Below are 24,829 nucleotides of genomic sequence, written 5' to 3' on the forward strand. Positions count from 1 at the left end.
GAGACTCCACAGAAGTATGGATGAAAACACCCAGCTAAAAAGTTTTGTTTCTGCTGGTTTTAACGCAAATCAAGTTTCAAGCTTTAAACAATAATGAATCATTAAACGAAATGTAGTTTCACCTGAAAGCAGAAGGAGTTTACAGATTAGATCAGCCAACTAGGAATGGAAATGCTATCATAAGATTTAGGTGACTGGGTGACTGACAACGCATAGGCTGAAGTGCAGAGCCGAAAACTTTCTGATAGCTGCAAAGAACAAAGACGTTTATAAGAACACCAAAGCAGACAGCTTGCAGATATAAAAGACAACAGTTCACCTAATTTTGTCATACATTTTCATGTTCCATGTCTGCAAGTTGTTTGTCCTCAAGTGACTCTTCATTCATGTGAAGCTGACAGGAATACTGCTGTGAAACAGTGCAGACAGTGGCGTGCAGATGCGTGCACAGGACTTGAAGGTGCCTAAATTCTACTCTTTGACCTTGCACAGTGTATAGTTCCCTCCCTGGCCCAATCAGACTGTGCAACGGCCAGGTGCTGGCTGTGGTCAGAGTCATCGATTTCAGTGCAAAACCTATCTTGCTATAAGCAACCCCTAAATAAAATACGTATTTTCAACTAGAAGTAGCCTTAATCCCAGGGATGGTAAAAATCAGTCAGTCAGATCCCACACTGCATTTTTCTGACTTGAAGTAAAATTTGGTGATGGGTTTGTTCACAACAGCTTTTTGGTCCTTTTTGACACAGTTCATTCAAGGCAGTTTGATAGAAGAGCCTATAAATGTTTTTGCACTTGCTTCTTTGCTTTATGCCTTAAAAGTGAGATGTGAGTCCTACTGCAGGGTGTTTTCAGTGGTGTTTCCTTCACAGATCTTCTGAAATGGGGAAAAGGCGAACTACACAGAAAAAGGAAGGGTTTACTAACACAAGAATATAAAGATTTGCTTTCAGTATTTTTGTCTTAGCATTGTCATCAGGCTTTCTGAAGAGTAAGTTGTCTAGCACAGGAGTACCTGTCTTCAGTAAATTATCAGTCTCGCTGGGGGAGTAGAGAGCATGAAGCTGCTTCCTTTGAAAGCAGAGCCATTCCTGACTTTAAAAAGAACTGCATTAAGTGTTGGTGTTTCTCTCCAGGTGGTTTTATCAGCTTTAATGGCTCCTGGCGCGTTCAGGGGATCCTGGCCATGTCCCGCTCGTTAGGAGATTACCCTCTGAAGAACCTGAATGTTGTCATTCCTGACCCCGATATTCTTACCTTTGACCTGGACAAACTGCAGCCAGAGTTCATGATCTTGGCGTCGGATGGTCTGTGGGATGCTTTCAGCAACGAGGAAGCTGTCCGATTCATCAAGGAACGCTTGGATGAACCACACTTCGGCGCAAAGAGTATAGTCCTACAGTCCTTTTACAGAGGATGTCCTGATAATATAACAGTGATGGTGGTGAAGTTCAGGAATAGCAGCAAAACAGAAGAACAGTAATTACCAGTGGTCCTCTGCCTCACGCTGAACTTAAAACAAACTCTTAAATTGTAAACATAGTAGAAAGCTCTAGTAAATACCGTTAAGATTCTACACAAAAGGAACAGATCCCTCAGGTCTTTGTTCTTTGCTTAACAAAAGGAGCAATACAACAAATACATTGAGTGATTATAAGAATTAAGTTTGTTCCCATGTACGTGTCTCCTGTGACCTTGCTGCTCCTTAGAAACTAACTGTAATCTTCCATTTCAGAATATTCTTTACAAATCCTGTGTAGACTTTTCATTTGAGTCCTCACCTCTCATTTCTAATAGTCAAAGGTTTGTCCAGATGCACAGCAGGGTCGGGGCAGTGCTGCCGCTTAATAGCAAGTGATAGGAATGACGCTGCTTTTCACTCGTAGCTGTGACTCTTCAGAACGACGCTCTCATGTTTCTCATCTCTTCTTTCTTTAATCTGCAGTGATAAGGTTGTATAGGAAAAGGTTTGCAATTATTGGCCTGTTATTGATATGAAGGAAGAAGAGGAGCCAACTATTAGCCTGCTACCACAGAAATGGCTCTCTCCCTTTGTTTAACCTCCCCCCTCGCCCCTAAATAAATCAAGCATGTGATTAGGTATAGTTACTGAATGACCTGAAGCCACATGTTATTCAGTCTGTGCATTACTTGAATAACATTTCTTCTATGCCATACTGTATTCAGACCAACTAATGTTAAACTTGGGCAAAATACTCTGAGGTCCGACACCTTCTATATCAAAAAATAGCTCTGTTGTGATAGAAGAATGTCTGTCATTCACCGAGACTCACCCTTCCGTTAGTTTTTTGGCATGGACGTTTCACAGGCATGTAAAGAAAGTAATGCGAGATAAAATTAATTTCGTTAGTGACTGTTTGGAAAACTAATCAAAACAGGGCATTCCTTCGAGCTACCTAGATGGAAGTCAAGCCTCTTAAAGACTTCCTTGTACCGCTGCAGATTAATTTGTGGTGTTAATCCAGGGAAAGACCACTTCAGAACCATTTTTTGGTATAATGTATAAATGCCAGGCAGTGTCATTGCACTGTAGAGATGAAAGCTTGTGTTAAATCTAGATAAAAATATGTTTAGATCTAACTTTCAGTATTTAATTGTATTTTGGAATCTGTGACTACTGTAAGTTTAAACAATTACAGTCTGAGTTTGCTCTACATCTGATAACTTAGCTGGCTGCTTCACGATCGAGAGGCAGCAGTAGCAGAGTGACAGGCAGTGCATTTTAGAGGAACAGAGCCAGGGCCTGAGCTGGAGGTTAGTATTTCGGATGGCTTGCTTACCCCTATAGTGTCTTGTAACAATCCTTGGGATTCCCTCCCCGCAAAACGTGGTCCTGGACAATCTGCTGAAGTCTCTTGTCTTCAAGGTGATGGAGGTTGTCAGTGTTTGGATCCTGAGGTGAATCAGGGATATAATGCATTAACTAACTTTGTCTGTTTCTTGGGTGAAGATACAATATTACTTAGTTAAAACGCTACCTGTTTCTCATCACCCACCTACAGCCCTTTCTGGGCAAGTGGCTTGCTGCTCCCTAAAATACTGTGATGTGTTGTGGTTGAGCTAAGCGGGTGCGATGCCTCTCAAGACCAAAACGAAAGAGCACAAATTCTGCTCTCTGCTCAAGAAGGAATTCCTATGTTAGTCCTTTCATTTTTGTTCCTAGGTTATCTCTTCCCCACCAAACTTCCCTCCTTTAGTTTGTTTGCAGATAATCACAACTCTTAATTGGATCTGTTGCTATTACCAGGGCTATTCAAATTGTATACATATCCTTTAGCGGCCTCTTCTCATCCCAGACGCTGGGTAGAGCCCCTGGACTCTGAGGAACAGACAAGTGAAAGTGTCTGGCATCCTCTGAAACCAGCAGGCACACAGCCTGCACTGGTCCTTCCCCGGAGGATGGAAGGTTTTGGACTTTTTAAATCTCTTGAACGGTGCATTCAGTGAATTTTAAATGCAACTTTGCAGTTAAGTTGAGCCGCTAACAGGAAATGTTAATAATTGCAGAGCGCTTCAGTTGTTTTATTTTGAAAAGGTATTTTGAGGTCAGAATGCTGTGAAATGAAAACCCTGTGTGATATTTTCATGGGAGTGCTTAATCATGTACTCATAATGCTACAGCAGCAGTATCGAAACTGTGCTCCAGGCAGAGCTCATGGTGCATGCAGCGTTTGCCTTTCCTTTCTCCTTCAGAGATGATGTTTCTGTTGTACTGGCTTTTCTTTGTAGGACGCTGCCTGGATGTTTGTCAAAACAGCTGCCCAGGGAAAAGAAGAATTAGACCCAGCAGCCTACAGAACTCTAAAGCAGGGGGCACTTGTATAGCAGAGACATCACTACTAATCCTTCACAGGCATTTCAGAAATGGTCAGCTCCAAAAAAAACATTATAGACTAACGCCACTTGAGTGAAAAATCTCACGACTGCCACTAAGCCTCCTGCAGCTCACGTTCTCGGGGTTAGCAAGCATTGCCGAGGGATGCCCGACCTTCTTCTGAGCACAGCTCGCGCGCTGGTTGCTCCGGCACTCGAGACAGATAGACAGGAAAATGAGGTGGCAGAAATCGTACGCATTCACAGACTCCCGAAGCAGCCGTGAGGAAGCAGTGGGAGGGTGGCTGGCTCGCTCTGGAAGTAAGCCATGCTCACAGGATTTAGGAAAACACATAGTGCAATGCAATACAGAACTGTTTTGCAGACTTGTCTGGGTATTTATGCCAGGATTCATTTACTCTGTCACTCCCAGGCCCATCCAGTCTGTTAGCGAATCAGCCCTATTTCAACCTTCGAGTGCCTGCAGTTGCACAACAGTTGTTTTAGCACCTTCGATTTTCTCTGCGACACTCCCACCTTTGTAGTAGCCCTTTCCTGGCCAAAGACTTTCACGCCAATGACCTCTGGTAAGGTTGCTGACTTTTGTTTTTATTATTTTAAAAAACTAGTTACAGCTACTTGAGGTTTAAAGATGAAGGACTAGTGGAGATGACAGGCTTTGTGCAGTCTTCCACGTACATGTGCAGTGCCTACCTATGCTCCCTGCTAGAAGCCTTCTGAGAAGTTTTTAATCCTGTTCTAGACATCTGTTACTTCCCAGCCGTGCTGATTTGTGCCAAATTCTGTCGTGATTCATACAGCTGTTGGATGACGAGATTAAGTAATGTACATATTGCTTATGCAACCTAAACGCTCTAGGGTCTGATCCTCCACTGCCTTGATAATATATCCTACATCTGGAAGGAGTTGCCAGACACTGTAGCCAGAAACATCCCCACGTACCCTCGAGCAGTGTGGCAGAATGCTCTACATCATCGGAGAGGCAGCACACCATCCTCAGTGCTGCTTTCCTGCCTGGGCACCTCTCCAAAAAAAGGGAGAGGCATTTTGGTTAAAGTGGCTGGCACACGTCTGAGAGCTCCCTCTTTCCGTACATGTTCTTGGAAGTTTTTTGTTGCTTAAGCCCGAGTAGCTCCATTGGTGACATCTGTTCATTAGGTAAGAGCATCACACGGCAGAAAACTGATATATTAAGTTGCTGCCACAGAGCATCTTTTGTATGGTCCAATATGAAAAAACCATACCTTGTAATTAGTCATCTGATCCAGCACTTAAAGGAATTTGGGCTCTTCCCAGTGGTATTACAAGCTAACAGTTTAACTCGCATAGTACATTTTAAAGATACTACCACTTAGCTTTTCATTCTGATTGTAGGCTACCATTTAGTTTATCATTCCGATTATATATACACTAGTGGGCTTATAGAAAGGCTGTCCATTCGTATAGCGGGAGGGCTATAGCCCTCACCGAGTGTAGCTCCTGGTACAGTTCTGGGCATCCCAGGTCTGGGTGCCGGCCTGGTTAGGTGCAGCCACAGCTCCGTCTAGTGGCTGGCCTAAGCACGGTAACCAAGCAGTACTCGTTAAAGTTAGTAGTTGCTCTCTTAGCCCGGGTGAAAAATGTGATTTTTCAGTCCCCCTTGTCCCTTGTGCAGTTCACTACGAGCTTAACGCAGACCCATTCTCTCAGGCTGCATTTTACAGCAGTGCTGAAGCAGCACGGGCTGAACGCACACATCCCCAGACACCGCTAAGAAATGCAGATACTTGGCTGCTGAAAACGTGGCTGAAAAGTTTGGCACGCCGCAACCCTGCCCTGCACCCCCTGCCAGCTCACCCCCCTGCACGGGCGTCATCGCAGCTCTGGTGAATGCATTTTAAACCCTTGTTTGTGGGATCCAAATGTTTGGCAACAGTGCAGCTTACGCAGCCCGCAGCGATCCAGCGTCGGAGAATCCAGAATTCATCACTCGTGTCAGGGGTGGCGGGAGACGCTATTTTGTTTCATATAAAACGTACGCCACTTCCTTTGTTGCGACATCCAGCACTAGCGATCTGGACATATCGATCCTGTCTCACGGGGTAGGGATGGTCACAGATGACATTGCAAGGACTGCATCAGCGCTGTAGTCCTAAAAATTCTAAAAAATACAAAATTTGAAATGATTGAGCCTGTTTTACTGCATAGAATGTTTGGATAAATATGAATAAATGCCATCTAACATCATGAAGTATTGTCTACTGACTTGTGAACACAAGGTCAGTACCAAAACTACTGTTAATGTTATTACAGTATTACACAATTTACTTAAGGTAAAATTAAAAAAAAAAAAAAAAGTTGTGAAGTAAAAACTTCACAGAATACAGACATTAGTACTAAAGCACCGCATCAGCTTGAAATAACAGTGTTTGCTCCATAAACACCAACACTGCATCTTGAAAATAAGGGAGTTTTGTTGTTCCGCTGCCGAATATATGACATCCTTGCTTTAAATACTAATATATCGCTAATGTATCTAATACTCATTTTATACAGTGAAACATTTAGTAAGTGATTATACTAAAGAGAAAAACCCTCGCTGGCCTTTCATTTTCTAAAGTAGGTTTTTAGGCCTCCATCCTGAAATCTGGCTGTACAAAATTGCAAGGTTAAAATTTAGAATGTTCTGCTGAAGTTTGGCAACTGTATAGACCAGAGCTGCTGCCCCTCAGGGTTGTCAGTATATTTATAAATTATCTTTCGAAACCTGTGGACTCGTGTCTAAAAAGATATATACGATTAAGTTAATATCGATTCAAATTTTAAATCGCTTTTATTTATATAGTGCTGACTACATAAGGCTTAGGTAAACAGCTGTTTTACATATGGTTTTCCCTTAGATAACTTAAAGTTCTAGGTATCAGTTGTCTCTAATTATATATGATAGTCTAGATGCTCTGTTAAGCACAATGAATGCAGTCAAAGCAGTTGAAGCCTATCTAAAACCATAAATAAAGAGGCTCACATCAAAAGCAATTCTTGAGTAAAGTTTTGAAATCCACTTCTACGAGTAGGTGAGCTCCTATGTCTGGTCTGCTCAGTCTTAAGGAGGAGCTCCGAAATAGCTGAGCAGTAGGGAAATAGAGCACTTTTTCTGCATTTAAAAGACCAACCTTATATTCCTTTAGGCCTGCATCAGTAATTCTAGGGACACCGATGCTCAGAAATCTACTTCAGCCTGTATTCCAGCAAGTTAATTAAATGAAGAGTCAGTTATAATGTTTTAGAAATCTAAATGCAGGACTGTCAAGCGTTGCTCCCCGGGAATTCCTACACTGTATTCAGAGGTGTGAGAGCAATAGAGATGAAACTGTACTTTATCCACACTTGCTTTAATCTTGGTAATAACAAGAGTCGTGAAGTCAAGCTGTGTGGGCCGACAGTCAGATACCTGCTGTAAAAGCCCGTGCCACCACGCTTCCCCTGCCCTGGGAAAGCGAGCCGGCTCCACGGGGAGCGAGGCTGCTCCGGTGCCTCTGCAGGTGCGCTCCGATGGCTTCGGCTGTGGTGGATGACAGGAGACTGATGCCAGAGCTGCCAGAGTCCATCTGTGATTTTTAAATTTTCTCCTTCTGGTAAGAACAACTTAGTTATGTTAAAAACATGATTCATTTGGAAAAAGTTCTTTGGAGTTAATTCCATTCTGTACCCAATCTCTACACTGCTCCTTGGTAAACCGTTCCTATATGCATAAGCTAGGTACAAAATGTAAGCAGTGGTTAGCAATGCTGGTTTTACAAATGAAATCCATTTTTATAAATTTCAAACCCACCTACCTTTAACATGGCAAACTGGAACAATTGTGGAACTGTTAACTGCAAAGTTAACAGGACCAGCGTCTGAAAAAACAACATTAAAACCCGTACTGCGTGAATATTATGCTGAGCAACTGTAAAACCACTTCTACCCAGTGTATCTGGAAGGGCTCTCTAAGAAACGATGGAGACGACAGACTCATTATGAAAATGAACCGCACATTTAGAACTCTGCGAGGGCAGGTCGGAGCTTTATTAACAAAAATCCTACACAACACACAAGATAAGAAAACCGCAATGTTTAAGCAATCCTTCTTGGTTAAAGACAGCTTCCATTTAGTACAACCCAGCTGCATTATCGTAGATAAGAGCCTCTTCAGGCTTCTGCTTGTAACAGTTTTTCACTCGGAGCCAGAAGTGTTTTTAAGATTTTATCTTCATTGCAAGCTCAGGCGAGACTGCACTTCACTCCTAGGCAGAGGACCACCGCAGGCAAAGCATGACCGAGAGGAGTGGCTAGGACGCCAGGCTGAGCCGCGTTCCAGTCGGGACGGACGCAACACCTACACACCATCGTCTCGCACACCGTAAAAGTCCTCATTCAGATCATCCAGATTAATGTGGCCTGGAAAATTAACGTGCTGCGCAGCACCTGTCAGAAGGCTAGAGGAAAACAGAGCTCGGCTATATAAACCACCTCAAGAGAGGTCGCTTGGGGTAAACTTTGTATTTTTAAGTCCTTATTTAATAGGAGGAAAACTAAGTCCCGAAGTCCCATAACTGCAGGTGAGACACTATACTGTAACACAGGTGGTATTTCCTCCTATGAGTTGCAGGTCGATACTGCCTTTAGCTAAGAATCCCGTACCAGCAGCATTTCAGAGAGACTATACCTTCATCCTGTGAAAGAAAGCGGCTCTGTGATTTTGAGAAACCCAATATATAAATAGAGGGAGGGGTGGGTTTTGTTTTGTTTTACAATTTTAGGTTTCCTTAAAATGTGGACTCAACTACATATGAAAAAAAAAACAACCAACCATCTGCTTAGCTTCATTTTAACTTTGTTTTCTTTCCTTCTTAAGTGGAGTACTTCCATCTGGAGATGGTTTACCATGCAATACATAGTAACTGCCTTAAAACCTGACAAGCTTAATTTAACAGAGACTGCAGAAAGCTTTACATCTCTTTCCCTACCACCTCGATCTTAAGCAAACTGTAGAGAGCTTAATAAACGACCAGAATGGTACACACTAGTCACATCAGAATGGAGATGAATGAAAATTTGAAAAACAGGGAGCAAAGCTCTGCCTCCTTCAACATACCTAACGTAACCGACAGACGCCTGTCAGGAACTCAGTGTCACGTTGTCTGGTTAACCTTCAACCAGTTTCTAGTTTAACTCTGAAAGAAATATGATAAAATTACATTATTTATTCTGCATCCAGGCACTCGTCAGTTACTAATGATGAACTTGCATTGAAATGCTTTAGTAGTAACTAGAAAATGCAAGACAAAACTTGGGAAAATATTCCAAACCGTCCGTGTCCTGTTAATACTGATCATAGAGAATCATGCCCCGAAGTTTGCAGCACATAATAGTTCATGGTCTATTTTTAACTTGTTTGTTCTAGAATGCACACAAAACATTTAAGTGTTTTGACTTTTTAACTCTTCTGAAACAGTAGACAAGCAACACAGGCTTGAAATTTTACACTGCAAACCCCCTTTGCTCTCCACCCAGCGGCAGTTTCCAAACATCTTTGACCAATGGATTATTACGAGGCTTGTCAAGTCAGAACGGCCCACAATTTTTGTATAGGAATCACAAGTGCTTGGAATTCTGATTTAATACGGCTTTATGAACCACTTGCCTGCATGAGAAAAAGCATCTTAGGATTTGGGAAGATCTTAGCCTGTGGTTCCGGCTTCGGTTTTAGTACAATGTTGTAGGCAGATGCAATAAAATTTGGGCCCACCACTGACTTTAATGCTTGCATTAGTTCACAGTCTTAAGCTTTTTTTACCTCTTGCATGGCTGCTCCCACTAGAAACTTTCCTGATATTTGCTTTAAGCAGAAACATTGGCTTAGTTCTGAGTTTTTATGGTCTTTTAAGCAATAATAAGGTCAGACTCAAATACAAACCAGATTTGGAAATTAGGGGGTTTTTAAAAAAAAAAACAGGAGCAGGAATATTTTACAATGTAAATTTCTTGCAGAACTGATGTCACTTTAGATTACAATTTCAGGTGGCATAAACAGATCACTGTGCATAAACCTACATTTGTGAAAGCAAAAGCCTTGTGATCTACGATCAGTGTTATCGTTCTGGGGCACAAATAGAAAAAATACCTTGCTCGGTGACAGTTGCATTTTTATTGCAGTCCTGCACAGCCATTTCTCTGCCATACTCGTTCCTTATGCTCTCAACAGGAGCACTGTCGGCTTTATCTATCCAGTTTCTGAAGACTGCATCGTCTTTCATAATTACATTTTTTTGAAAAAGCAATACAACCTGTGCTGTAGTACCAGTGTTCTTGTGACAAACAATTTCTTTCTCAACATTGAACATGGCAGGCTTATAAAAAAAATGGAGAGGTTTTTTCAAGATTTATAAACAATCAAAGAACAAGTTAAACATTTCTCACAGAGCTCTCGGGATCTGATCACAGTACTACAACAATCAAATAACAGATCCTAAAACCATAGGAACAGCTGCAGGTTTACCTCTGTTTCTAGAAATACAACAGCATTCTTCCCTCGGTTATGCAATACTGTATCTTTAGCTATTCAGTTTAACAAAAAAAATCTATTTTTGAAAAACTTTGACCTTCTTAACATACATTCTTAGAACACTGACATCTGAAATACTTGTCTAGAGAGTATTCTCCCCAAGACCTCATTTTTATATCTAAAAAAGTAACACATCCTATAATTCCATCAAAAAACCATGTGCAGTTGTTGAAAAGATAGCAAAATTCAATACCGGCCATAATCACAATGTAACAAAAAACCTGGTGAAACCTCAAACTCGGTACTAGAGGTTTCTGCACCTCTTCTAATTTGTCTCTAAGAGACTATCTGAAAGACAGCCAAATGTAAATACATCGTAACATCTTAGCTGTAGTACAAATAAGGTGGCAGTGCTCTGTCATTCTAGATGTACAGGATGTAACTATAGTATCTTCACTGTGTAGTGGATGTGTCCAGAATAATTATGTTAATGCAATTGCAAATTCTGTATTGTTGTCTATTAGAAGTGTAAACTACTGAAAACTTGGCCTTGCTGATATGAATAAAGTGATTAAAATATCCATCTTTACAGATATAGCAGAGTTTGTCTTCTTTTAAGAAATATGAATCTTAGAATTTTTTTTCATTTTAAAAGTTGAAGAAAAAAAAACATTTTAGAAACAGATATAAAGTCACAATACAAACGCATCTGCTTGAATCTTCCCTGCGTGGTTCCAAACCTCTCGGGATGCACCAGTACACAGATGTATGTGTGCACATACGCGGGCTTTCCTTATCCCGATGTATTAGAGACGTCTGGTAACTAAGCTGCACGTGAACTGTACCGCATCTAGCCCTCTAGTCGTCTGTGAACATCATCAAAGACACCAAAGCAATTCTGTTTTATACATATAGGGATATACCTAGATATACACACACAAAGTACATCACGTCTTCAGAATTTCCCATCAGCTTCTGCAGACCCCACAAGATCCACAGGCTCATAACACTCCCCGAATGATTACGGAGGCGATGTGTTGAAAGAAGAAGGTGTAATGCTCTCCAGAAGAAGGTGTAATGCTCTCCAAACGATTACAGAGGTGATACATTGAAAGAAGGAGCTCAGCATTAGTTTCATGCTGCGCAGAGAACAAATACTTGAGGGTGGCAAAGGATGATGCAGTTGCAAAAACAATTAAAAAATCCAGGTAGGAATTTGGGAAGCATCTTCAAAGCTAGTTTCTTGGCATAAACATTATTCCTCGGTGACGTTTCATACATTCCAGAAGACTCGGGTAGAAATCCCATGGTTACAGGAGGCCATGTGGAGAAGTGTCAGAAGAAGGCAGGACAGTATATTCCAAAGTGTCCTGCATGCGTAGGACACATACATGGGAAAGTGAATTCCTAATATTTTTATTAAAGGGTATTAGAATGTCACAGAGAAATGCTGCCATTGCAGTTCTGCCCCGGCAGCCCAGCCCTCCTTCAGTCGAAGCCATCTCTACAGCTGTGGTTTTGTTTTGCGTTGCCCTGGACTTTAAACATTTTTACAGCGAATAGGTTTAAGTTTCCATATTAATACAGAATCAAAGGCAAGTAACCGAAGTGTTTGATGACAAATCCTGCCAGAGCCCGATTATTTCACTTGAGGTAATGCTACGTACTGCAATCAAATGTCAATACTTACAGATATCAAAATTAATTTTATAAAGAAAGAATTGTTGTTTATCTTCTGGAATACTGATATTCACTTTAAGTATCTTTAAGCAAATTCTAACATAAACATCCTCAAATTTAATAGGTTTGATATGACTTATCAGTTCATAAATCCTCAGAGCCAGTTTTCCATCCAATGTATAACCCATCCCACTGCAATACGGAGGATACAACTTGAATGGATATTCACCACGAGGGATGTATGTTTTTTTTGTAAAAGCCTCTGTAGGCAAAGTTATCTATAAGAGGATAACCAGTAAAAATACTTTCTGAGGAATTTAGCTTCAGAAGAAATTTTACCAAGTTAGCGGTGTTGATGAAGACATCAGTATCGGTCTTCGTGAGGAATCTAGCATTTGAACAGAACTCAGCGACCCACCTGAACGCCATGGTTGTTTTCAAGATGGGATTGTCGTACGTGTCCATAAAACCTTGGCGAATTATGTCACCATAGAGGATGCTTTTGTCTTCTACCAACAGTGCTGCAGCATTGTCTTCTCTTTGAATGTCCTGACCTACTTAGAACAGGGTTAGAATTCGATGTCCCCACCAGAAGTTTTGAGATCCCCATGTTATCCTGATGGCCTGCCTTGACTGCACATCCGTAGGACTTGGAGACACCAAGATGACTAGAAACGGATTTATGTCTTTGCATTTCAGGCGCTCCCGCAGTGTGAAGAGGTAGCATTGCCTGTAAATGGGTTCATATTCATAGAAATACGTGAGGTTTGTATGGTCAATCACAGTGTTGGAAGAAAAAGTTACGTACCACATTGCTACGCCAGAAAATACAAGGAGAAACAAAAAAACCCATTTTAATGTTCTCATATACATGCCACTAACTGGAACTGGGCAATAACTACTTTGCAGAAGTGTGTCAGTGACCTTCAAAATCTGTACCACAAGTTCTGAAGCATGTTTCTTGCTGAAAAAGAAATGAAGAAGTAGTATTTAGAATGCTATTATTCAAATATTATCTTTTTCTTGTGTGAAGTGTCAGTTGAAAGCGTGCTATAATATAACGAAGACAAAACCAAGACTTACTGGTCCAGCTGTTGCACACCATGGTCCAGCATCCTCTACACCACGCATCAGTGCTGCATCCCATAAACAAGCACGAGCAGCACACTGAGCTGATACTGAGCGTGGTAGGGATTGAAACTTCATAGCTTTCACCTTGGGAATTTCCCCTGCATAAACCTGAGCAGTGCAAAAGATCACAGGTCAAGCATTGCGATCCCAGAGATCTCAGCACAAGGTCTTCGACTCAAATCTCGAGGAAGGAATACCGTGCGTAAAATATAGTGGCTACAAAGTGCTCAGCAAATCAAGGCTTCAAAAATTTGTAATTTATTTCAAAGAACGGAAGTCCCGCTGTTTTTTATAAGCTGGAGCAAATCAGCCAAGAAAGCAGGTACAAAGAGAAGTACAAGCAAATATTTCATTCCTCATTTAAGGGTTGAGCAGCTACTTGTTCTGAATTGACTGAATAGGTGATGGGGGGAGAAGGAGAAAATCAACTTCCTTATGAGCTGCAGACATGCAAACACAAACGTATTTTGACAGACAGACTGAGCTCTTACACTGCCCAGAGAAATGGCTATCCCACAACACACAACATTATGCAGCAATCATTTGTTTTCTAGTATGTGCTAATTAAATCAAGTGATTTAATAAAGGGGCATTGCAACCAATTTTGTCATAGCAGCTTTACAGCTGACCTAATGGGAGCAGCAGAGAATCCACTGCAGCAGGCGAGCTTCAAACCTTAAAGAAGTTTTGCAAATTCTTCTAATATTTTCCACTGAAACAAACACGACACTACAAAATCCTCCTGCTACTTCCACCTATTTAAGCTTTAAAGAAGAAAGGATCCCATCAGTAGTATTTTCATGGAACATCTACAAAAATGCGACAGATTCACTCAGCTCCATCAGCCGTGCCACACAAACCGGAAATGGCAATAAGCGCGAGATGAAGACAAACCAAAGCCATTTTTCAGCTAAATTGGTCTGGAGTCCAATCTACATGGACAGCTACTTACAAACCCCCGAGGAGTCCATGCTGAACTCCAGTACTACAGTGTCAGGACTAGATATTCAAATCAATACATCTTTCCAAAACTGAATTTAAAAGTAGAATCTCAGTCCTCTACCCTCCATTTAGCAGTGCTTGCCTTTACTGTATTTCTTTAAAACTACATACGCTGTGAACATATATTAGATACCTTTAAGCCAAAATAATTAGTGTCTTACTGTGGGAGTTCCAAACGATTTCTAATGTTTGCAGTAATAATATTTACCCTGCACTGTAAAGTATCCACAAAGACACAGAAAGGACGACAGAAGGTTCAATTTCACAGTGCAATTAATTACTATTTCACTTATCTTCTAAATGATCACCGCAGGGCTTGTAGATGTTTTATATGAAAAAAAAAAAAAAAATCCAAACCCCAACATAGCGTGCTAGAACTTAGGTGAATTTGATTTGCCAGAGCCCAGCCGCCTTCTATTTCTGTATATGATTTGACTTTAAATTAATGATCCTTTAAAGGAAATATTTGGAGCCCATTTCACCAACAATGCGTAGCACATCACTTAAAACGTATTAAAGCAGATTTATACAAACAGCTATTTAAACAGAAGGATTTCAGACTGATCCCTCTCAAAGCTGCGTTACTCCAAAAATACCGTGTGGCTAACAGGAGTCGATCCTTCATTAGAGGTAGCTCACACAACTGCAGAGGAACAAGTGAGTTTTATTAAGAACTTCCTAACATGACCGATGTCCTAGCTTATAAAAACATGGAAGCTCGGAAGTTTTAGGTCGATTCACTTCTTTTTCTCCGCAAGGATTAAACATATGCAAGTAAAACAGAAGTTTGGCAAGTGCAGAGGAAACGATCATCGGGACTGTTCAAACTGCATTTAGGGAAGTTGATTATAATCGCAAAAAAAACAGATTTGCCAATCTGGTATTTACTTCCTGGCTTTATGGCAAGGAAAAAAAAATAACAAAAGTGCTCAGTTCTTCTCTCTTTATATATACCAACCTGACGGTCAGTGAACAATACGAAAAATACATACTGGAAGAAAATAACCTCAGTTATATATCAGTGCTTATGTATTTGATTTTATATAAATAACATTTTTCAGGGTTTGATGATCAATTTAAAACAAAAGCATACCACAGTTGGATCAGTTCTCGACTACCTAATGGAAAAATAATCTGATTATAAGGATTTTGATTCTTTATGGACAGAAAAGCCTGATTACATGACATTTTGAACAACAGAATTGGAAACTGATGCCTGATCTGCTACGTAATGAAAAATCTGGGAAAATAAATCATCAGTTCAGGTCCTTTGCTCACACTGTGAAAAACACAATCTTAAAGCTACCGGTTCGTTACGCAAAGCCTGCACCACAAGGCATCCAGGACCAGCACTGTGAAATGCTGTTTTGCTGCGCGACTCCTGAGGAGCTAGGAAGTCCCGTCCCCACCAACCCTGCTGTCCTCTTCCCTAAGGTCACATTCCTCCAGTGATACGCTAAATTGTTTGCAAGCTAGCACGGGTTCACCAAAACACGGCTTTTGTAATGGTCATGGGGTAGAAACTACACTCCCCAAAACATGAGACAGCCAATTCTGCAGCGCTGAGAATTCAAAATACAGTCATCCCCCAACATCATTAAGCACAGGACTCTGACTTCAAACACAGGCAGAAAAGAATAAAAGGGCAAATCAAAGGGGAAGCCCTAACCACAGCCCTCGACAGGAAAATCCCCTTCTCCTCCTATTTCAAATGCCTAAACCGAAGTAATGAGGTTGAAGAAGCGAGGTCTGGAAGTTGAGCTGGCACTTTGGCTGGGAGGCGATGCAGTTGCAGACCTCCCAGCTACGCCCAGGACAGGTTCTCCACCATTTCCAGACTTTATTTGCTGGCAGTTTTTGCCCTCCAGTTGTACGGCGGCGGCACGGGACACGCAGCAGGAGCAACAGCAGGTCAAGAACTGCTCCTTCCAGGGAAATACTTTCATTTGCTTCCAAGCTCACCGCTTGCTGGCACCACACAAGACGAGTCTGAGGTTATGCTGACAGATAAAACTGATCAACTTTAACACAAATGTAAGAAAACATGTACTGAGCATGCTCTACAGTAGTTTTAGATACATTTCTCACACTCTGCTATAGCGAGGTAATTATTGAGCGCAGACATTCTGACGGGAAAAGGTGGCAAATTCTCATATTCATTGAAGTATAAGAATTACAATAAGCAATGGATAGTGCAATTTAAGGATTAAAAAAATACCATCTTTATAATGTTAGATGTATAAAAAAATAAATCCTTTTTTAAAGCTACCAACAGAAATAATTTGGAAGTATACTGGAATTAATTTGGAATAATTTGGAAGTGAAGTTCTTGACTTCTCATTTTCTTCATATGGCTCACTACCAACAGAAACTAGAGGAATTTTTGCAAGATCCTGGCCTATGATGATCTAATATAACAATACTTGAAAAATTATTTTAAATAACCTTTAACAATGACTTGCTCTCGCTTCAAATCGCCCAAGCGATCTTAATTCTCCGCTCTAGGCAACTGTTCACAACGCATAGATTAATTACGAGGGAAGAGCCCAAAACGTAGAATTCGTTAAGAGGAAATCTACTGCCCCCTGATGAAACCATAGAGAAATTTAAAGCCATTTAACTGTTTTCCATTAAAAGCAGGAAGATACGGAGACAGAAGAGTAGGCTGTGCCCATGCCCAGAGCTCGCTCTTCCCCCCGCACCCCTTCCCTCGCCGCCCCCGGCACCGCCGCCTCACGACGCCCAGGGGGAGCCCGCGGGCGGCCCTCGCCCCCCGACCCGCCCTCACGGCCTTCAATGGCGGGCCGCGGAGCCCGCCCGTCCCCTCGGCACGTCGCGCCCTGCCGCGGGGAGCCGCGCTGGCCGTCCTCCTCCCTCCCTGCCTCCCTCGGCCCGCCCGCCCGCGGTTACCGTGCCGCCGCCGCCTCCCGCCCGCCAGCCGGGCAGGGCAGGGCAGGGCGTCGCGCCTCCCGCCTCCCGCCTCCCGCGCGTAGCGGCCGCGTCTCCTCACGGCAACGGCGGCGGGTCTCGCTCGGCAGGGCTGGCCGCGCTCTGGGGAAGCGGGGGCGGCTGGCCGCGGCGGGCACCGGGAAATGCCCGCCTCCGCCTCCTCGCAGGGGTCGCAGCGGGCGTCAGGGCCGGCAGAGCCGGGGAGCGAGGCGCGGGAGGGCCCCCGCCGAGGGCCCGCCGCGGGCCTCGCAGCGCCAGGGCGGCGTGGCAAATGGCGGTCCCGGCCCCTCGGCCTTCCCCTGCAGCACGGGTTTGTGCCTGGCCGTCCTCGTAGGGCTCCAGCCGGTTCCTTCTTTTAAAAACCACGGCATAGTTCGGTGTGAGTTTAAAGCTTACAGATTCCAGGGAAGAAGAGACGGGCGTTTGCAAATCTGGCTTCAGCTACTAGACTTGATTGTGGTGAGGATTCACCCCCAAACCTCCCTAGATTATTCCATTAATTACATTTTGTATCGTCACAAAAGCATGCAGCCGTTGTGGAATATCCTGCTTGGACAACTCGGGAACCTACGTAGTTTACAAAAGGTTTATTGTGCAAAGTTTGAGTTCAGATTAATTGATGGTAAATCAGCTGCCCCAGTTTTGTTTTATTACTCTGGGTTTTTTAAACTGAACAGATAGGCAAACCCTCCAGAAGCAAGATAGCCTCACCCCAGCAAAGCAAATACACCTTTGGACAAATCAAAGGTAGGTTTCTCATTCTCTCAAATGCTCGCCTTTCGGTGCAAATGTAGATTTAGAAGCTGCAAGCAGCAGGCTGCATCGTCTCTATCCTGTGCAGCTGACCACGGCTGTGTTTGGATCTCATGCTGGTTTATGAACTCCAAAGTAAGGCAGGAAATCTCTACTGGAAGTGGCTCTGCATCACAAAATCTTGCTCTGAACCAAGCTCACGTTTGACTCGGGTGCAGTTACAAACTGCAAAACCACGGAGTCTTCGGAAGCTAGCAGTTCTCTCCTGGAAATACACTTGACTAGCTTGTAAAAAGTCCGACATTGCTTAATCACTTCTTTAAAGTGATACTCTGATGTAATAAAATAACAGTTGAGACCATAAATACCGAATACAGTTGGAGCGAACGTGCAGAGCAGAGAACTGTGAGTAATCTTAAAATCGGAGCACTACCGAGGGACGCAGACCATCCATCCACTCTGTCACCGCTCGCACAAGGGGAGGTTTTGCCCTTGATCAAGATAACCATATTTCAAGGAAATGGCATGCTATTTTGCAGGGAATTCTGATTCATTTGACTGTGTTAACAATGTGTTCTGCATAGTTTCCTGTCTCCCCATCTTTTGATTCATTCATACACAATATTTACAAAGAAATGCAAACACTTTCTTCCCTGGTTTAATACATCCCGGCCTGCTCCTGAAAAAAACTCTACACGTAATCTATACATGTTATTAACTATGAAAAATGTACAACAGTGAGTATGTCACTGTCATCTTTTGTTGCCCCCAATTAGTTCTGGTATAACCCTTTTAGCTTCAAGAGAAACCAGATTATAACTTGTCTGTCAAGACTGAGGTTTATTTTACGCAACGTGTGTAATATCTGAGCAAGCAATGTCGTAATTATCAAAATGATGCCCCTATCAGTCAGCAGCTCATCTGGCCAGAAGGCCTGTACGTCTTTTTGCTGATGATGTACTTTCTGAAGCGAAGACAAATGGTAATAACTAATACTAGTGCATCTGGGTATAAGGGCAAATAAGTATTGCAGTACTCGGTATGCACTGGACCAGGCCAGCGTAGGTCTGCTAACCGTCAAAAGAATGGAGGTTCAATATGAATTCGATAATATTAGAGTAAATTTTCTATCACCTCTTTTTTTATTCTACTATATAGAATGCTGGCAAAAAAAAAGATCTTTTGATCGAGACTCCGTTACTTCCCCCCTTATTGTTCCTTTCCTGAAGGAAATCTCGATCGTAGGTCAGTGGGCCACAACAGAATAGAGCATAATGAAGGTAATTAAAATGTTTAATTTCTGGTAGCTGAATCTCAGTAGTGACCAGATTATAAGATCTATGTTTAGTCTCCGCCATGCAGAGTGCAGTTAACCTTGCACTTAATTTGTTGCTGGGAGATGAGATGCACCGACAAACCGGGTACCTTGTAATTTTGTGGACAGATAAGTGTGGACAAATCTGAAGATTTCCCCTCCTCGCTGGCTGTGTTTATATTTTGTTTCTTTTCTGAAACAGATGCGGATGCAGTAATAAAGGGATTTATCTCTGGGCACACACTGAACGAGAGCAGACACCTAGCGGTTCCCGGGACGATGGGATTAGGGAGTATAAGCAGGCTGCTGCCGGTTCAGTACACACAATTTTAAAACGTAAAGAGTTTTTAAATGGTCGTGTAAGTGTGGTTCACTGTTCGAACACGTTTGAAGACTGCAACCTTTGCGCTTGTGACCAATGGGTACGTTACTCATAGTTGTTCCACCCACAGGTTGGCACGGAACAGCACACCTTCATAAAAACTGTTTGCGTGTTGTCAAGTTGATAAAAGGCAGCACGTATTTGCACAGAGCTTTTACTTACTTTTCATAGCGCACAGCTGCTTCTTCCTCTTCCTTACTCTTTGTGCTTCATCTCGTGGAGGAAGAAAGACATCTTGCTGACAAAAACTGGCGTCACAGAAGACGGTGAATTCCAGCTTGAAAGGCTTACTAGAGAACGCCACGGCACAAATGGGCCTCCAGAACACCAAACACTCCAAAGTCAAGCAAGCTAATATACTGATGTTAGGACTTGATTCTGCGGGAAAATCTGCACTGTTGTACAAGTTCAAGTATGACGATGTTTTTCTAACAATTCCAACAATTGGCTTTAATGTTGATATGATTGAAACCGAGAAAGATTTTACATTGACCTTTTGGGATGTTGGAGGACAACAGAAAATGAGACAGGTTTGGTGCAATTTCCTGGAGAACACAGACGGCCTGCTGTATGTTGTGGACAGCTCTGATAAGCGACGTCTGGAAGAATCAAAGAAAGAATTTGAACTCATTTTAAAGAATGAATTTATAAAAAGCGTACCAGTCGTCGTGCTAGCGAACAAGCAGGATTTGCCTGGAGCTTTGAACGCTGAGGAAATAACCAGGAGATTCAACATGAAGAAGTGCTGCAGTGACAGAAATTGGTGTGTACAACCCTGTTGTGCTCTCACAGGAGAAGGTTTGTCAGAAGCTCTCCAAAGACTAACCGCATTTGTGAAACACTACAGCAGATCAAAGGAGACTTTGACAATCTTTAAGGAAATCGAAACACTTTAAGAATTTCTCTCATCAGACTCTGGTGAACTTCAATCAACATATTTTGTTGGACAGACTAAACCTGAAAATACTGGGTTCTGGAGAACTCTTATAAGTAAATATTTATAAAGAACTTGGAGAATATTAAATTATACTGTTACACCTGCAGATGCTTCTGAGATACTACTCTGCAGCATTTTATTAGTGAGCATATACTCGGGGTTATTCAGCTCAGAAGTGTGGCTGTTGAATGATGAAAAAGGTGGAGTTGAGCTTCTGAATTTTAGCAAGTGGAACCAAAATAGGTGAGCAGTGCTTAAAATGCTTAAATCAAGTTATTTTGTCAAGACGTAAAACAGCAGAGTTGTTTGTTGAGCAAGAAAGGCAAGAGATAAAATGATGTTTCATAATAAATGCTCCATGGATGTATTTCTCATGTAAAAATATAGTTGGTTTAGAGCTTAAACTCTCAGTTATGTACAAGAGAACCTATGAATCTGAAATACTTGTTGGATATTATTGCATTCTAGAACCAATTACTCCAAACAGATTTTTAACAGGATCTGCTCCTCACCAAGCCATGGACAAAGCCAAGATCCAGCGCTGTGTGTAAGGTGATGTCCCTTTGTTACAGACTTCCACGTACCGATTTCTTTGTTTCTGCACTGTTGGGTTGCTACCCTTAGCCAAGAGCGGAGCGATGGAAGCCAGCATGGGATCGGTCCAGCGAAGCACTGATCCCCGGTGGTTTTTTGGGAGGTGGATAAACGGGGGGAGGAATGGAGGGATTGGCTCCTTGGTTGTTTTTTTATAGATCTTGATGGATCCTGTCCTGCCTGTACTGAAGCCACCTGAAATGTTGTTACTGATAAATTCAGGTTTGATTAAATTTGACATAAGTGGCACAAAATTGCTAGTCCTGTTACTACAGTTTGTAGAAAAGAATTCCAAATGAAATTTCCGGTCAGATTTCCTGATTGATGAAGGAGTGAATTAGTATTCTGAATGCCATTCAAGCAACGAAGGATTGATAACTAGAGGACTAATTTAACTGTGTCAACCATGAAAACAGTTTAAACACTAAGGCTGGAAAGTTAATAGGGCCTGCTCTTGTAAAAGCAAGAGAAAAAGAGACCATCTAATTATTGGTTATACAGTCGCAGAAAATCCAGCCCAATTATTGCTGCCTTTTTGAGCAATGTCTGCAGAGGTAGGATGCTCCAGTGGTTAGGATGCTTGCTTAGATAGCTGGATTTTTTTTCCCTACATCTACCACAGTCTTTGACCACAGGCAAGTCATTTCATCACTCTGTGCCTCAACAGTCCCTTGGCAAAATGAACTTCCCAGTTATGCGCTCTGAAAAAGTTACAGCAAGGGTCAGCTTGTGAGCCTTTCTCCTGCGACAAAATGATTATGCCAAGTAATTCACGTAAAAAATTTACATTTAGTTCTTATTAATAAACAGGCAGGAATTTCAAGTTATAGAAGGGTGAAGCAGCAAGAAAAGCACCCAGACATATCCTGTTGTCTCATGCATATATTATTCAAAGACAAAAAATCGTCAGGTGAATTTGCTGAAATAGTAAACAAAGGAAGGTTTCCCAACAGAAGCTGTTGTTCATACTGACAGTAATTACCATGGGCTAAGTCCTGAGTCATGTTGAGACTACATTTCTAAAAGGAGAGCAAGTATTTGGACTTGTCATTGCCTGGTCTCATGATTTCGGCTCAATATAACATACCATCTTCTGTCCCAAAAAAGATTTTTAAAAGTATACAACAATGGGAACATTATTTTTCTAAACTCAACAATTCAATGTTGAAAAACATAATATTTCAGATCAAGACATTTATAAACATTTGCAGGCGTATGTTACATATTGAATTCTCCCACTAGTTTAATCTAATCATGTGCCTATTATAAATCTGAATCTAGTTCACCAACCTCAGGACTTCCTCAGGGAATAATACTCCTTGAGAGATTTAATGAGAGTGCACCAGGGTCTCTAATTAGAGAAGCAGCAAGTTCTGATCGGAGAAATAAAGTAGTATCATAGACCAGCTCATATAGCTAAAAAAGAGAATAAGCTTTCAGGCACAAAGTCCCTTCTCCAGGTTATCAGATTAAATGATACTCGCATTGACGTGAAGAAAATCTTTTACATTATGCTTCAAAGGAAATAAATAAACTCTATTCCATTCACTTTACAGGATATCAAGTATTTAAAAATTGATTTTTCTAAGAGCTTGGTTTCCTAAAGAAGTGAAGCCGTGCCCACCTTATCTGCCCATGGAGACCCCTATCTTTTTGAATAATTTTTAAGCTTTAAAACAAATATCAATCAAGTTGGATAGATGCGCAGGTTCTCAAAGGAATTATATCCCTGAAAGTTTAATTAAAAAAATCAGTGAGATAGAGAAAAGTGACCATACCAGGTCAAGGCAAGGCTGATAAGGTACAAAAGCCTAATCCCCGAGGAGAGAAATGTTCCATTTTAGCCACAATTGAGCGTACAAGAGGACATAAATCCCGAGCCCAGGCTTAATTAGTTCTTCTGCTCCTGGAGCTAGTTGGTCTTTTTCTATACTGCATGAGTAAATAGCGTACTTGGGGGCTGCTTCAGAATGAGGAGATAGAGGATATAGAATGCACCGCTTCAAATTTCCTTTCTATACCTAGAGTAAAGAATCTCCCCAACTACTTGGCATGTTTTGGGAGGGATCCCTGACAAGGCGTATTACATGGGTGGGAAGGTGCGGAGGAAGCGGAGCTTCTGGCTCCGTTCTGCAAGAACGCAGAGCAGAGCAGCGTGGCTGCCCGCTTTGCGGCCGATGCGGCCGGTTTTCCCAGCCCACCAGCGGACCGGGGTTCATTCTGAAGGGAGGTCAGTCGTCAGAGGCCAGAGGGAGCAGGGCCCCCTGCGCCACTCACCGCAGCGTCTGTGCCTTCTGCCCTTGCGCACGTACTCCCCCCGGGGTGCTGTCTGGTCCCTGTTGGGAGCCTGGAAGTTGTTTGATATCCAGTCCCATCATGTGTACATGGTGAAATCAATAGCAAGGAAGTTACAAAGGCATTTTACAGCTTCATCCTGCTCTGGGGAGTTTTAGATCTTCTGACTGCTTGGCTGAACAATATAATGAGCAGAATTGTCTTTATGTTTCAGAGCACAACGAAGTGGAATTCTACTTGTGCTAAAAACACAATCCGTAGTATCGTAAGCATAATTTATTCCTGGACAAGTTTTGTTTTCTTTTATTATTTAGAATTTATATAGGTTACTCACTAAAAACAATTGTAGGATTTTTGAAGGGTTCAGAGTGCTTTGAGAAGGTAAAAAATCAGAATATGAAGAGCGCTCCCCCCCTTGGCAGTGGCACCAAAGTCTGTGAGTTGAAAAGTTTGCCTGGAATGAAAGGCCTTAAAGAGTTTGGGCCCCCCCCTCAGCTGTTTATATTGCTTCAGGTTTTGGAACTTTTTTCATTAGCTTTCCTAATAAATCACACCCTGATTGCCCTGGTGTTTCCTGCAGTTTTGATTGATGCATACTGGCAGTCTTGTGCAACTGCAATGAAGTGGTAGAAGCAGTACAACTATATTGTGGCTGAAGTGTACAATTCCTCCAGTGTCCGCTAATATTTCTTACACGGAGTTTGCTGTACCTGTTCATTTCTGCTGACAGAACAGTCATCCGTAAAGAAATAAATGGTACGTATCTGAGATTGTGAAACACAAAGGGTAGGATCTGGGAAACCTGAAACATGCTGTGTCCTGTGCCTCTGAAGGAGATTATCCACTGGGACGTGTTTGGGTGTGACGATTTAAAAGCTGACAAATCCGGAGTATGGGGAACTGTTCTTCTGACCATTCATTGATAAGATTACTGTGGTATAAAATCACGATGAGCTTTCTGAGTTTTGAAATAGCTGTCATGGAGCTCATTGAACATAGTTCCAGTGGGATGAAATGCTATTTTAAGGGAAGGTGTGGAGCAGCATGAAAAACCATTGCAAATTTGGATAGCAGCACTCCCTCCTTCTTTGCCTGGGAGACAACTCTCCCAGTAATTGAATACTCCGCAGAATCAAAGGGAAGTGTAGTGTATAAGGAATGCGGGACGAGGCTTTTTCAATATCAGGTAATGTAGAGCTGGGCGAGTTACTCAAAATGTCTCTGTTGCCATCTCCCCCTCATTTCTGACAAGTGAACTGAAGCAACCCAAGGAAAGACTTTCATATATCAAACAAGTTCGAAGCCTACTGCATAGGAAGACAATACTTTGAAGCACTGTATGCATGCTAAACTACTTAAAGCAGGTTTTCTTGCCAAAGTAAATGACCCATGCTGAGTTCTGTGCTGCTA

General features: G+C 42.1%; 3 protein-coding genes across 5 annotated transcripts in view; 2 read left to right on the forward strand and 1 right to left on the reverse strand.

The window, feature by feature from the left end:
* Positions 1-6,086, forward strand: part of PPM1L (protein phosphatase, Mg2+/Mn2+ dependent 1L) — a 105,052-nt gene extending 98,966 nt beyond the window's left edge. For all 3 annotated transcript variants that reach the window (XM_072868174.1, XM_072868173.1, XM_072868175.1), the window contains one exon: positions 1,137-6,086. In XM_072868174.1, coding sequence (XP_072724275.1) covers positions 1,137-1,483 — 347 coding nt within the window. In that variant the 3' untranslated portion in view covers positions 1,484-6,086. The remainder of the gene's footprint in view (positions 1-1,136) is intronic.
* A 5,974-nt stretch (positions 6,087-12,060) lies between these two features.
* On the reverse strand, positions 12,061-18,200 carry B3GALNT1 (beta-1,3-N-acetylgalactosaminyltransferase 1 (Globoside blood group)). Its single transcript, XM_072868504.1, is given in 4 exon segments — positions 12,061-12,303; positions 12,305-13,025; positions 17,205-17,495; positions 18,052-18,200. Coding segments are annotated over 4 exon segments (1,404 nt in total).
* A 1,704-nt stretch (positions 18,201-19,904) lies between these two features.
* Positions 19,905-20,489, forward strand: ARL14 (ARF like GTPase 14). Its single transcript, XM_072868507.1, has one exon. The coding sequence runs from the start codon at positions 19,905-19,907 to the stop codon at positions 20,487-20,489; it is 585 nt and encodes a 194-aa protein (XP_072724608.1).
* The last annotated feature ends 4,340 nt before the right edge of the window (positions 20,490-24,829 follow it).

Source organism: Ciconia boyciana, chromosome 7 (genome assembly GCF_034638445.1).
Source record: "Ciconia boyciana chromosome 7, ASM3463844v1, whole genome shotgun sequence".
In the NCBI taxonomy this organism is placed as follows: Eukaryota; Metazoa; Chordata; class Aves; order Ciconiiformes; family Ciconiidae; genus Ciconia; species Ciconia boyciana.

Bases quoted from the DNA above. Each gene is read 5' to 3' on its own strand.
- ARL14 (XM_072868507.1), top strand. From the start codon at position 19,905: ATGGGCCTCCAGAACACCAAACACTCCAAAGTCAAGCAAGCTAATATA.